This window comes from Chlamydomonas reinhardtii, chromosome 3 (genome assembly GCF_000002595.2).
Source record: "Chlamydomonas reinhardtii strain CC-503 cw92 mt+ chromosome 3, whole genome shotgun sequence".
Lineage (NCBI taxonomy): Eukaryota > Viridiplantae > Chlorophyta > Chlorophyceae > Chlamydomonadales > Chlamydomonadaceae > Chlamydomonas > Chlamydomonas reinhardtii.
In genome coordinates this window covers 7,637,046-7,649,768 of record NC_057006.1, presented here as the reverse complement: position 1 = coordinate 7,649,768, position 12,723 = coordinate 7,637,046, and the positions used below count along the sequence as shown (strand labels likewise).

General features: G+C 63.2%; 4 protein-coding genes across 4 annotated transcripts; 3 read left to right on the top strand and 1 right to left on the bottom strand.

Moving 5' to 3' along the window:
- The first annotated feature begins 31 nt into the window (after nucleotides 1-31).
- CHLRE_03g204150v5 (uncharacterized protein) lies at nucleotides 32-6,156 on the top strand. Its single transcript, XM_043061447.1, has 13 exons — nucleotides 32-383; nucleotides 499-604; nucleotides 713-805; nucleotides 937-1,223; nucleotides 1,514-1,666; nucleotides 2,105-2,242; nucleotides 2,719-2,821; nucleotides 3,024-3,136; nucleotides 3,401-3,604; nucleotides 3,816-4,043; nucleotides 4,437-4,892; nucleotides 5,183-5,362; nucleotides 5,552-6,156. The coding sequence occupies exons 1-13, from the start codon at nucleotides 237-239 to the stop codon at nucleotides 5,639-5,641; spliced, it is 2,298 nt and encodes a 765-aa protein (XP_042926506.1). The 5' UTR covers nucleotides 32-236; the 3' UTR covers nucleotides 5,642-6,156.
- A 133-nt stretch (nucleotides 6,157-6,289) lies between these two features.
- CHLRE_03g204200v5 (uncharacterized protein) lies at nucleotides 6,290-7,703 on the top strand. Its single transcript, XM_001693288.3, has 3 exons — nucleotides 6,290-6,565; nucleotides 6,959-7,091; nucleotides 7,297-7,703. The coding sequence occupies exons 1-3, from the start codon at nucleotides 6,503-6,505 to the stop codon at nucleotides 7,398-7,400; spliced, it is 300 nt and encodes a 99-aa protein (XP_001693340.1). The 5' UTR covers nucleotides 6,290-6,502; the 3' UTR covers nucleotides 7,401-7,703.
- A 41-nt stretch (nucleotides 7,704-7,744) lies between these two features.
- CHLRE_03g204212v5 (uncharacterized protein) lies at nucleotides 7,745-8,659 on the bottom strand. Its single transcript, XM_043061448.1, has one exon. The coding sequence runs from the start codon at nucleotides 8,299-8,301 to the stop codon at nucleotides 8,089-8,091; it is 213 nt and encodes a 70-aa protein (XP_042926505.1). The 5' UTR covers nucleotides 8,302-8,659; the 3' UTR covers nucleotides 7,745-8,088.
- Nucleotides 8,660-8,882: 223 nt separating this feature from the next.
- CHLRE_03g204250v5 (uncharacterized protein) lies at nucleotides 8,883-12,345 on the top strand. Its single transcript, XM_043061450.1, has 5 exons — nucleotides 8,883-8,973; nucleotides 9,310-9,715; nucleotides 9,918-10,053; nucleotides 10,279-10,618; nucleotides 10,840-12,345. The coding sequence occupies exons 1-5, from the start codon at nucleotides 8,938-8,940 to the stop codon at nucleotides 11,371-11,373; spliced, it is 1,452 nt and encodes a 483-aa protein (XP_042926504.1). The 5' UTR covers nucleotides 8,883-8,937; the 3' UTR covers nucleotides 11,374-12,345.
- Nucleotides 12,346-12,723: the final 378 nt, after the last annotated feature.

Below are 12,723 nucleotides of genomic sequence, written 5' to 3'. Positions count from 1 at the left end.
AGCTCTGGCGGAAAGCATTGAATAGAGGATAGCATAACTATCAGCTTTCCAGGCCAAATTACAAGAAAGGGCTCGTTCTAATTGTTCTTCCGGGTGCGCGCGGCCTTCGCTTGCGACCAACCTCCCTCAAACTCGTGCTCTAGAGCGGGGCACCTTTAGGCACGTCGATGCATCTGTAGCCTACTGCAAGGGCGCGGCAATCAACTTCTTCCGCGGGGCAGGGCCCCTTAGACAGGATGCGTCTCAAGGTCAAGCAGTCCAGCGCGAATGTGCACAGCGAATTAACAGCAGCTGTGGGCTGGAATGTCTGGAATGAACTGTTCACTTGTAGCGACGACCAGACTATTCACAAATGGAACATGCTGGGGGAGCCAGAGCAGAAGGTAACTTGCATGCCGCGTTCGCATGTGTGCCTTGCTTGCACCTGAAGCCACGCCAGAGATGCTGCGACATGCGTCCGTGGTTCCGAGCGCCCTCGTATGCCCTCTGCGCATGCAGGTCAGCACTCTGGACGCATACTTCACGGATATGCACTGGTACCCCGTGAGCTCGAAGAAGACGCAAGCAGGCGGGACGGACGTATTCGCGGTGGCGTGCACAGACGGTGCGTCCGGTTGGCTGCACTCGCCGTGTGGTACCCTGGCGGGCCGCTCAACTATGGCGACCCTCCTCCCGTTCCAGTGCTAACACGCATCGGCGTCTCCCCTCGCAGGCTCTGTAAAAATCCTCAGCCGCACGGGCCGCGTGGAGAAGTCCATTGAGGGGCACAAGGGCGCGTGCATCTCGCTGCGCTGGAGCTATGACGGTGCGTCTGGGGGCAGGGGCACACGCACACACACCTCTCCAGCCCACACATACGGTACTCCACCCAGCACACCTCCACCGTACCCAGCACCCCCCACCCAACACTCGCCCACCGCCCACCTCGACCCGCAGGGACGGCACTGGCGACGGCGGGCGAGGACGGGTCGGTAAAGATCTGGTCGCGCAACGGCATGCTGCGCTCCACGCTAGCGCAGGCGGACAGCCCCGTGTACTCGATTGTGTGGGCCTACGACTGCGACCAGCTGTGCTACTGCACCGGCTCCAACGTGGTCATCAAGTCGCTGTCCTCCAACGCCAAGCAGAACGCGTGGAAGGCGCACGACGGCGTGGTGCTCAAGGTGGACTGGAGCCCCATCAACCACCTCATCATCACAGGCGGCGAGGACTGCAAGTACAAGGTGTGTGCGTGTGTGTGCGTGTGTGTGCGTGTGTGTGCGTGTGTGTGCGTGTGTGTGCGTGTGTGTGTGTGTATGTGCGTGTGTGTGCGTGTGTGTGTGTGTGTGTGCGTGTGTGTGTGTGTGTGTGTGTGTGTGCGTGCGCGGCACACCGAGGGAGGGAGGGCAGGCAGGCAGGGAGAATGCGGGAGTGGTGTCGCACAGCGAGAAGGGCTGGATGGCGAGGGGCGAATCTTGGTTGAGCCGCGGCGGCGGCGGCGGCTGTCTCTGACACGTGCGAATGCACGCCGCAGGTGTGGGACAGCTTTGGGCGGCTGCTGTTCCAGAGCGGGCTGTTCGACTACCCGGTCACGTCGGTGGCGTGGGCGCCCAGCGGCGAGCTGTTCGCGGTGGGCGGCTTCAACACGCTGCAGCTGTGTGACCGCATGGGCTGGGCCTACTCCAAGGTGGGGGACAGGGCCGGGGCCGGGCGAGGAGGGGGGATGTATAGGCCGAGCAAAATGGATAATGGGCAAGGGATAGGGCCAAGGAGGGAAAGCCAGCCAGGGGTGGAATGCGTGGGTGGAATGGTGTCAAGGCTTTGCGGCAGGGAAGCTGACGGCTGGAGAGGGATCAAGGGTGCAAGAGCATAAGCAGAGCGACCCAGCACAGACAAGGGGACTGGGCATGAATAGCTTGGAAAGGGAAGGTAGCTGGGCGCGCTGCCTGCGGCCAAAGCTTCGGTAGCAGTTGTGGGGCTGTGTGACGAGGCCGGGGACAAGGCTGCACACGCAACAGGAAGTACTCGTGGTCAGCGCGGCCAGCGAGCGCGTATGCCTGCCTGCCTCCCCTCCCCTAACAGCTCCCGCCACCACACCCTCACCCCGCCCGCCCCCCCTTCACAGATCCACCTCAACGACACGGGCAGCATCATGACTCTGAGCTGGACGGCGGACAGCACGCAGCTGGCGGGCGGCGGCGGCAGCGGCGGCGTGGTGTTCGGCCAGGTGGTGGACCTGGCGCTGGAGGACGGCAAGATGCAGGTGGGGGGAGGGGGGCGGGGAGGGGAGGGGCGGGGAGGGGGGTTGCTAGACCCAAACCCGTAATGACAGCCCAAGTGCTCCCCTGGGGTACACTGGGGATTGCCGGAATCTGTACCTTCGCCGTTAGGCCATGTGGTCAAGGAGGGGCAGGTGAAAAAAAGGCGGAGAGGGACGGGGGGAGGGGGCAGAAGGGGAAGAAAGGGGATGGAAATGGGCGAGCAGGGAAAGGAGCGTAGGCGGGGTGTGATGGTGCGGGGTTGCAGGGCGTGGGGGCGAATGGAGGGCAGGTGACTGTCCAAGCGCAACTAGGGGGGGTTGTTTTGTGCGCTGTGTGTGCTATGTGGAGAGCAGGAAAGGGCATGCCAGCAGCCGATGGGGGTCAAGGCGGGGCCCGGCCAGGGCGCCTGTGCAGGTGCAGTTTGTCGTGAGCACACAGGGGAGCATGCATTCATGGTGGCCCTGCCGTGTGTGCTCAGGTGACGGTGGTGGACGACATGCGCATTGTGGTGAACGACATCTTGAACGAGAACGCGGACGAGCTGCCCGAGTTCCGTGACCGCGTCATCAAGGTGTCGCTAGGTGAGGGCGGGGGGGAGCGAGGGCGGGCGGACAAGGGGCCAGTGGCCGGTGCTTGTGACGTGGATGCGTCGGCGTGATTGCAAGGGGATGATTGCAAGGGAGAACGAGGATGGGCGTGAAGGCTGGGTGGGTGGTTTGCGTTGTTTAGGCACAGCTAGGTACCGCGCCCTAACCCGGTGCCGCTCCGCCACGTGTGCCGCAGGGTACGGCTACCTGATCGTGGCCACCGCGACGCAGTGCCACGTGTACAACACCACCAACCTGGGCACGCCGCACATCTTTGACCTCAAAGACACGGTCACCCTGCTGCTGCAGGTGTGCGACTGCGGGGTGCAGGAGGGCGGGGGTGTATGCCCGAGGCCAACGAAATAGGTTCCAGTAGTCACCGTGAAGGGGGGATTGGCCGTTCATGGAGAACGGACGGGGGTTGGCTGGGGGGCGGGCTGCAACAACACGGCTGGCCCGCACGCGCACGCACTCACCCTCCCAGTGTCGGCCCTTTCCCGGTGCGCTTTCCTTTAGCACACACATCCCCCCTCTTTCTACCTCTTACTCCAACACACACGCCCACCCGCACAGGCTGAGCGGCACTTCCTGCTGCTGGACAACTCGGCGGGCATCCAGATCTACACCTACGAGGGCCGCCAGATCTGCAACCCGCGCTTCCAGGGCCTGCGCACCGAGCTGCTGAACGCGCAGATGATCACGCTGTCCAACGACACGATAGCGGTGCTGGACCAGCAGGCCAGCGGCACCACCGTGCGCTTCTTCGACACGGCGCAGGTGCGGCGGCGGGCAAGCGGATCCGGAGGGCTTCATGAATCGGTCATGCACGGGGGGGGGGGAAGGCAGGGTCTACGCTGCCCGGGGCGCGGGTGCGGGCATGGCTCTCGTGCCTGCCCACCAGAAGCTGGCCTGCCTCTAACCAGCCGCTCCACAAACACGCCTTGCTCACTCGCTTCCCGCCATGATCCCCTCCCCTCCCCTCCCTCAGGGCCGGCCAGTGGGCGAGCCGTGGCAGCACACGTTGGAGGTGAAGGAGATCGCGCTGAGCCAGGCCGGCACCATCAACGACCGCCAGCTCATCGTCATCGACCGCAACCGCGACCTGTACCTGCTGCCCGTCATGAAGCGCCACGTGGCCAAGCTGGCGGCCATGTGCGACTCGGCGCGCTGGCACGACAGCACCGCCATGCTGTCCGCCATGGTGGACCAGCGCCTGGTGCGTGTGCTTAGGGGGGGGGCGGCGGGGGGAGATGGGGGGTTGTAAATACCAGCCCAAACTAAACCAATGATGGGGTTTGGGGAGATCGGGGGGGTGTAGATGCGAGCCCAGCTGAACCGAGCCGTATGCGAAAGAGCGAGGAGGAGAGCGTGGCGCATATGGGGGAGGGGGGTTGGAGGGCGTGGTGGTGCAGGATGAGTTTTGAGGGGGGCTGCTGGCGGGTAACGGAGAGGAGAAAGGGATGGGCGCCAAGATGTGGGTCGGGCTTGCGGCGCTTGCGCTCTCCTTCTCAGCTGTGCAAGTCACCACTGCGCTCCGCCTCGCAGCGCCCCACGGAGCTGTCACTCCACTCTTGACACCCCCTGACCCCATTCCCCCCCGCCCCCGCAGTGTGTGTGGTACTACCCCAGCGAGGTGTACGTGGACAAGGACCTGCTGGCCAAGACGCGCTACACCAAGTCCGACTCGGACTTTGGCAAGTCGGCCCAGATCCAGCTCTTCGCCGGCAACCGCTGCCTGGTGCGCCGCTCCGACGGCGTGCTGGTCTCCGCCGCCACCTCGCCCTACCCTGCCGTACTGTACGACATGATCCGCAAGCAGCAGTGGGACAAGGCCACGCGGCTGTGTCGCTTCATCAAGGACCCCACCATGTGGGCCACGCTGGCGGCGATGGCCATGGCGGCTAAGGAGCTGAACACGGCGGAGGTGGCGTTCGCGGCGATTGACGAGGTGGACAAGACGCACTTTGTGCGCAAGGTGAAGCAGATCCCCACGGAGGAGGGCCGCAACGCCGAGCTGGCGGTGTACCGGCGCAAGCCCGAGGAGGGCGAGTCCATACTGCTGCAGGTGCGTGCGCTTGGTGGGCTTGGTGGCGGTGGGGGTGGGGGGATGGGGGTGAGGGTGATGTGGGGTGATGCTTTCGGGTGGTGTGGGATCGTGCTGCGATACCCGAGGGGCTGGTGGGTACTGCGGTGTAGGGGTGGTGTGACTGGGATGTGAGACGGCCGTAAGGGTCTGGGCCCCAACTTGTCGCTCTCGCCCTCCCTCCCATGCCCTCCCCTTCCTCACCCCTTCCTCATCCCTCACCTCTTCCCTCCCTCCCTCTTCCCTTCCCCCCTGTCACCCACCGCGCCCAGGCCGGCCTGGTCTTCCGCGCCATCAAGCTGAACATCAAGCTGTTCAACTGGGAGCGCGCGCTGGACCTGGCCACGCAGCACAAGCAGCACCAGGACACGGTGCTGTGGTACCGCCAGCAGTTCCTCAAGAACGCCAAGCTCGCCGAGTCCATCACGCGCTTCATGCAGATGAACGAGTCGGTGAGTTGTGGCCCCTCGGACCCGGGAGGAGGGGTGCTGGGACGGTGCCTGCGAAAGAGCGCTGTTCGGGTGTTCAGCGGTGCGCTTTCCCGTGTCCTGCATGCTCCAGCTCCCGTTCCCTAGCTGAGGATCTGTGTGCTGTGACGCTGCCCTTGACTCACCCCTGCTGCCGTTGCTGCACTGCAACAGGTGGTTGTGGACCAGGCGGCGGTGAAGAAGAAGATCGAGGAGGAGCGCATCAAGGAGTCGCAGCGGCCAGGCGCCAAGCGCTACGTGTAAAGCAGCGCAGAGCAGTCCGGTGCGGTGTGATGTGATGCGGTAGGCGGGGGGGGAGGTGATGGGCGCGGCGGCAATGGCTGGTGCTGCGTAGGTCTGCGTAGTGAGCGGGAGGAGGCGGTCGTGCAGCATGGCTAGTATGCGCTTGGTTGGCCAGTTGTTGGGCAGTGGGCGTCGTGCGAAGGGGGAGGAGGAGGAGGAGGGGCTTCCGGAGCGCAGTGGCCGCATCCTCGATTTCTTTTCACCAACATACAGCATGGTGGCGACACATAGTGACAGCATGAGGCCACAGACCGATTTACAATGTAGCGTGCAGCATGTGTGGTGGTGCTCGGGGTGTGTGATGAAGGCGACATACAACGTTGGGAGAACGGATGGGAGCGCGTGGCGTGCCAGATTGGCGGTGGCTTCGGGCCCCCTACCCGGCCTGGTACGTTTAGGTCCCCGGGGCGTGTACATATTGGGGGCCTTCGGACACGCACGGGCAAGCGGCAGCCCCGCTGTAAAAGTGCGGGAGCGGTCGATGTTCGTGCCACTGCGGCCCGCGGGTCGAGCGCGCTCTGCTGCGAGCCGCCGAGCCTCCTTTGGAGCCTCACGTGCCGCCTCATTTGCATTGCTCGGCTCATGTCGCAGCCGCATGCCAGACCTAGTTCCGAGCGTAAATTGCCGCTGCCTAGGGGGCATTTTGATTGGCCCCCATTCCGGTGAACTCTGATGCCGCTTCTGTGCTTGGAGCCTAGCCCGTAACTTATTTCTGCCCACAAGCAGTTTGCACACCGCGCCCAAAACAGCGCAGAACAACACAGCCGCTGCAAAACTCCCACGTAGCCGTCCGGTGGTCGTCAGCGTCCTCGCGCCGTCACCATGACTCGCTCTCTCACGCACAGGGCCGAGAAGGCTGGTGAGGACACTGCCAACTGCGCCAAGGTGAGCACCGTGCGGCGGGGCCCGCGGCGGGTCGAGCAGAAAGGCGCGGCCGGCCGCGGGACCGGTGGCAGGAGTAGGCGTTGAGCGGGTGAGGAGCGCATTTGCCGGAAGCTGCGCGCGTCCAACGCTAGCCTTGCGTGGTTCAGGATGGCCGCGTGTGGCCGAGGACGGCTCAACCGTAGCCCTGCGAAGCTGCCGCTGTGCGTGCTAGAACACAATCGAGCAGCAATGCTACGAACAGCACGTCGCCCCCGCACTTCCCTGGGTGCCGGCAGCTAGCCCTTCCCGCTGCTGCCTCCCCGCACGGCGCTCTGCCTTGTCTGTGCCCTAGCAATCGCCGTGTGATCCCGCACGCCCCACATGTCTGCTGCCGCCCCCCCCCGCCCCCCGCAGACCGGGACGCGCCGTGTGCGCAACCGGCTGCAGACGGACGAGGACCTCCGCCGCAACCTTATCATTGGCGGCATCGTTGCGCTGGGCACTGCCGCCGTCGGCACCCTGGGCTGGTTCATCTTCAAGCGCCGCGGTAAGTGGGGCCCTGGGGCATTGGGGATGCGTACGGCAGCAGCGGGCGGGAGCATGGGGGAACTGCTGCTGCTGTGGGTGGGTGGCGGATGTAATTTTATGTATCGTCTCAATTACGGCTACCGCGACCCAGGGATGCGCGAAGGGGATGGGCCTTCACGGCTGCACCTTGATTTCTGTGCACCTGTGTGTGCGGCTCTTTGCAGATGACATCAAAAAATCGCTGAAGGACGCCAAGCACAAGATTCAGGAGAAGATTGAGCACCACAAGGACAAGGCACACGACAAGCCCGCCACTGGGCACGCTTGATGAGCTGTCGTCAGAGGAGAACGGGGGTGGCGGGCCGAGGTTGAGGGATCAGACTGAAGGAACAGGGTGGCAGGGCTGGGAGGGATCACAAGCACAAGGTAGCGAGTGCACGTCTTTCCTGACAGGTGCAGTTTGCGAAGGGTGGTGTGCGGCCACGGCCGAAGAGACCAGGATTGGCGTGCGGCCGTCAGGGCGCCTATGATGGGGCGCCGAGTGTGATTGTGTTTGGGCGTTGAGACGGTTGAGAGCTGAGGAGAGTGGGCTGGCTTTGCGCACATGCGCAAGGTGTAACCCATGCTTTCGTCGTGCCTCATGCATTCGTGGTGCGCCAGCGTGGGGCCATAGCCTGGGGCAGATTACACAGAAAGAATGGAAACGCGCAGGCTGTAGCTGCACCAGTCACACATACAGCCCGCGGATTCATGCGTGTCGTTTGTCTGTCCTTGTGCCCCCTAGTACAGCCGCACGCAATACCCGCGGTAACTACTACACGCATGCAAGGATGCTTCATGCACACGAATCTACATCAGGGGCGACTCCCGGGCACCTGATGTTCACGAACACAACTCTGCATGCGCCAGACCGTGCCGCAGCCTCCCCTGCCTGAAAGGCTGGCCGTGCGCCCGGCTGCCGACCCATGCGGAACAGTGCGCCTGTCGTGATTTGCACGCAATGCACGCTAGCTCGATCAGCGGCGCAGCCGGCTCCACAGCCCGCCTGCGCAGGCGCTCAGCCGCAGCCCTGGCCCGAGCCACCCGGTGCACCCACTCCGGCGGCGCCGCCGCCCACCAGCGGAGTCGCTGGCAGCGGTTGCGGCCGCCAGCGTGTGGGGCACCGCATGACAGGGCTGCCAGTACCCCATAGCCCTGAGCAGTACCGAGGCGTTCCCGAGAGGTCCCATGACGAAAGGGATGCCGGGGAAAGGGCGACGCTGATGCTCCAGGCAGGGCCCTGCAGCGCCCCTGCCCCTTGCCCTCACCACAAGACAGTTCAAGATGCAGCGCTGCGCTGCGCAACTGGACCGGCAATTCGGTGAGAGCTCCACTGGCACGCAGCTCAAATCGCAGCCACACACGCACAAGCCAGGCCCTTGGGAAGCCACTTCCCGCCAAACCGCGCCCCCGCAACCACCCGCCGCGTCGCCGACGAGCCTCCCAAGCGCCTCCAACGTTTCTAATCTAATAGATATTGAGCGCAGCTACCAGTCCAACCGCGACCGGAAACAAAAGTGCAATGCAAAGCGGCGCGCGCTAATCGAGTGGTTCACATGAAGCGGTCGCTCATTCTCTTCTCTTCTCACGGTGATTTTCGTCACCGCGCGCTGGCCTCTTACATGCTACCACGACACGTCGTCAACTCCGCAGCACAATAACCGGTCCACAGACAACACAGGAAATACCCGTCACCACATTGTACGGCGCAATGGGACAACCCGCCCTTCATTTAGCAGTCCCCGCTCACCTGCATGCCTTACCTTTTTCCCATCTTACTTCAGGTTGTTGTTGCTTTAGGCACAGCACCTACTACACCAGTCAAGATGGCCCTCTCCGTCGACCACGTCAATGGCCGCGAGGTGCGCAAAGATCCTCGGCACCGGCCGCCGCATAGCCTTTCCCAAGCTAGATGCATATAGGCGCATAAGAAGTAGCTACTTGGAGCGCTGTGCGCTCGAGTGCCCGTTGTCCGGGCTTGTGTTTGTTGAGCACTCGATCATATTCGCTCCCACCGGCAACCGGGGCATTTCTGGGTTGCAAGTGCTCAATTGCACAAGCGGCACTGCTTCGCTTACTCTGAATTGGTGGTCTACGCTGGGGTCACTTCGCGCGCGCTTCTCCGCCGGCAACTGATCTGCTTGCTGGAAGCTGCCAATTTACCTCGCGTGCCCGCTATTATTCTTTCCCACCCACAGTACAAGGTGAAGGACATCGCCGAGGCTGACTTCGGTCGCCTGGAGATCGACCTGGCCGAGGCTGAGATGCCCGGTCTGATGGCGTGCCGCTCCGAGTTCGGCCCCGCCCAGCCCTTCAAGGGTGCCAAGATTACCGGCTCTCTGCACATGACCATCCAGACCGCCGTGCTGATTGAGACCCTGACCGCCCTGGGCGCTGAGGTCCGCTGGTGCTCGTGCAACATCTTCTCCACCCAGGACCACGCCGCTGCCGCCATCGCCCGCGACTCCGCCGCCGTGTTCGCCTGGAAGGGCGAGACCCTGGAGGAGTACTGGTGGTGCACCGAGCAGGCCCTGACCTGGGCTGGCTGCGACGGCCCCGACCTGCTGGTGGACGACGGTGGTGACGCCACCCTGCTCATCCACGGTGCGTGTCATCCTCGCGTGGCGTTGGCCCCTTTGAAGCGCCTGTCCTCCTGCCCTGGCTGCTACAAGCGGCAGCCTGTACGGTCTGATGGAAGCTGTGCTACTGCATGGCCCTGTCTGCACCATGCTGCTTCATCCCATTCTCAATCTATCGCTCACCCTTCCCTGCTCCCTCCTCCCTCTCCTGTTCCCTCCTATCACAGAGGGCCTGAAGGCTGAGGAGCAGTACGCTAAGGACGGCACCCTGCCCAACCCCGACTCGACCGACAACGCCGAGTTCAAGATTGTGCTGGGCCTGATCCGCGACTCCATCCAGAAGGACGCCACCAAGTGGACCCGGTGAGTCGCAGAAGCAAGAAGTCAGTCTTAGCAGATATGGATGGATCCTCGGACCAAGCTGTGCGATGCATGAGCAGCATGGGAGCGTGGATGCAAATGTACAATAAGGAAGACCTCCAGTTTGAGACTCAAGTGTCTGTAGTGCTTGTGCGTGTCTCCCGCAGCCGGCCCTACGCCCATGCTAAACCTCCTCGTTCCACCCTCGCCCGTTCCACCCTCCCACAGCATGTCCAAGAAGGTGATGGGCGTGTCTGAGGAGACCACCACCGGCGTGAAGCGCCTCTATGAGATGCAGGCTAACGGCAGCCTGCTGTTCCCCGCCATCAACGTGAACGACTCCGTCACCAAGTCCAAGTTCGACAACGTGTACGGCTGCCGCCACTCGCTGCCCGACGGCATCATGCGCGCCACTGACGTGATGATTGCCGGCAAGACCGCCTTCATCGCCGGCTACGGTGATGTGGGCAAGGGCTGCGCCAGCGCCATGAAGGCCGCCGGTGCCCGCACCATTGTGTCGGAGATCGACCCCATCTGCGCGCTGCAGGCCGCCATGGAGGGCTACCAGGTAGGCAGGGATTGGCAGGTGGAAGTGGACGGAAGGACGGGGTTCACGCCGATTCTTAAAAGGGAACCCTGGACACTTCATGTAAGAAAGTAGAGGTTTGTGTATGTGGCGGCATTCGCAGCAAGTGCCGCACTTGGTATACGCATCTCGTCCCGTCCTGCTACGTTAAAGTGCAATGCGCTGACCCGCTCCTCCCCATCCCCCTTGCCTTCGCCCCACAGGTCCAGCCCCTGGAGGACTGCCTGGAGACCGCCGACATCTTCATCACCACCACCGGCAACAAGGACATCATCATGGCTGAGCACATGGCCAAGATGAAGAACAACGCCATTGTCGGCAACATTGGCCACTTCGACAACGAGGTGGACATGGCCGGCCTGTACGCCTGGCCCGGCATCAAGCGCCAGAACATCAAGCCCCAGGTGGACCGCTTCATCTTCCCCGACGGCCACGGCGTGATTGTCCTGGCCGAGGGCCGCCTGCTGAACCTGGGCTGCGCCACCGGCCACCCCTCGTTCGTCATGTCGTGCTCGTTCACCAACCAGGTGATCGCCCAGCTGGAGCTCTGGAACGAGCGCTCCACCGGCCGCTACGAGAAGAAGGTCTACGTGCTGCCCAAGCACCTGGACGAGAAGGTGGCTGCCCTGCACCTGCCCAAGCTGGGCGTGAAGCTGACCAAGCTGTCGGCCGACCAGGCTGCCTACATCAACGTGCCCGTTGACGGCCCCTACAAGCCCGCCCACTACCGCTACTAAGCGGCTCGCACTTGCGCGCGTGTGTATGAGGCGGCATGCTCCCGCGCGGAGCTGGCTTCGGCTGGTCTGTGTGAAGCGGGGCGCTGCGTGCGGTCTCGGTGATGGGTGAGGCGGTCCTGATTTGCTTCAGTGGTGTGAGCTGCGGCGGTTGCAGGCGAGCTTGGCGTTCCACGCATGCTGTGGAGTGCTCTGGCGCGTTGCAACGGCTGGCGGTTGCAGCGGGAGCGGTGATGCAGGATGCTCGTGAGCGCCGAGGGATCGTGTGCACATACATTAAACAGTACGGCAATGGGGCAGAACCCTGCCCTGCGCAGTGACATGTGGATCGTCCCCTACATGTTCGTGGTGGTAGTGTTCACTAGTGTCGTTTGGTGGTGTTTGTTTTGCTGGTGGTGTTCGATGTATGTGGGTGGTCAGTGTATGGAGCCGGTGGGTTGCAGCTAGTTTGCAACACTGAAGTATGATGCGGATAGGGACGGCTGCGCCGGAGCTGCTTGCCTTGGTCGGAGAGCGTATGTCGTGTCGTGACCGACTGGGCGGCGTGCGCTGACGGTGCGAGTCAAACCGTGCGGCCGTATGTGATAATTTAGGATTCCCCTGTTCAGGGGCAATGTAGCAAAGAGCTGGTATTCGGACATCTGTGACCGCCTTCGTGCGGACGCGTGAGGGGGCTCGCACATGAGCTGTACGCAGTGCGCAACTGCTCGTGATGTAATGCCCCCCTTGGTCATGCTCGTTTCACCAGACCGAGTGCCGGCGAATTGGGGTGCGGAAGCTGAATCAAGCCGTAATAGCAACAAGCAGGACGGACAGCAAATCGAGGTTATCTCTGCAATAGATACCCAGGTTCTAGCTGCAATGAATGGATGCCCGGAAAACTCTCCAAGCGCACCCAACACTTCTCCGGGCATCCCGGCTGTCAGGCGGGCACACGCGTGGGGCACACGCTTGGTTGCATATATCCGCCATGGTCATTACCCACGCGGCCACCACGTCTCCGTCCTCCGCCCCCCTTGAACCCCACTCCCGCTTTGAAGTACTCCCTGCCGCAGGCCAGCCGCACTCAAGCTGCGACAGGGTCCCTGCGTTTGCAGCAGGCTGCGACGTCTGAGATGCTCATTCGCGCACGTTTGCGGCTGGCTCCTGATCCAGCGCACGATCCAGCGGCGCTGCTCCACTGCTGTTGAACGCCCAGGTTCTCGCCCCCCGCCTCTGCTGCACGCGCCGCCTGCTGCAGCTTAGATACCAGGTCACTCTTGAGCAGCTTCCGCTCCCCGTCCCCTTTGTCCCTCTCCCGCCCCCCGACCACGACACGCGTACGACTGCGACCAAGGTGCCGTGACGCAAGAC

Coding starts and splice junctions, on each gene's coding strand:
- CHLRE_03g204250v5 (XM_043061450.1), top strand. CDS start 8,938: ATGGCCCTCTCCGTCGACCACGTCAATGGCCGCGAG. Junction 8,974..9,309: donor ACCACGTCAATGGCCGCGAG/GTGCGCAAAGAT, acceptor TCCCACCCACAG/TACAAGGTGAAGGACATCGC. Junction 10,619..10,839: donor CCGCCATGGAGGGCTACCAG/GTAGGCAGGGAT, acceptor TTCGCCCCACAG/GTCCAGCCCCTGGAGGACTG.
- CHLRE_03g204212v5 (XM_043061448.1), bottom strand. CDS start 8,301: ATGGGACCTCTCGGGAACGCCTCGGTACTGCTCAGGGCTATGGGGTAC.
- CHLRE_03g204150v5 (XM_043061447.1), top strand. CDS start 237: ATGCGTCTCAAGGTCAAGCAGTCCAGCGCGAATGTGCACAGCGAATTA. Junction 4,044..4,436: donor CCATGGTGGACCAGCGCCTG/GTGCGTGTGCTT, acceptor CCGCCCCCGCAG/TGTGTGTGGTACTACCCCAG. Junction 4,893..5,182: donor GCGAGTCCATACTGCTGCAG/GTGCGTGCGCTT, acceptor CACCGCGCCCAG/GCCGGCCTGGTCTTCCGCGC.
- CHLRE_03g204200v5 (XM_001693288.3), top strand. CDS start 6,503: ATGACTCGCTCTCTCACGCACAGGGCCGAGAAGGCTGGTGAGGACACT. Junction 6,566..6,958: donor ACACTGCCAACTGCGCCAAG/GTGAGCACCGTG, acceptor CGCCCCCCGCAG/ACCGGGACGCGCCGTGTGCG. Junction 7,092..7,296: donor GTTCATCTTCAAGCGCCGCG/GTAAGTGGGGCC, acceptor GGCTCTTTGCAG/ATGACATCAAAAAATCGCTG.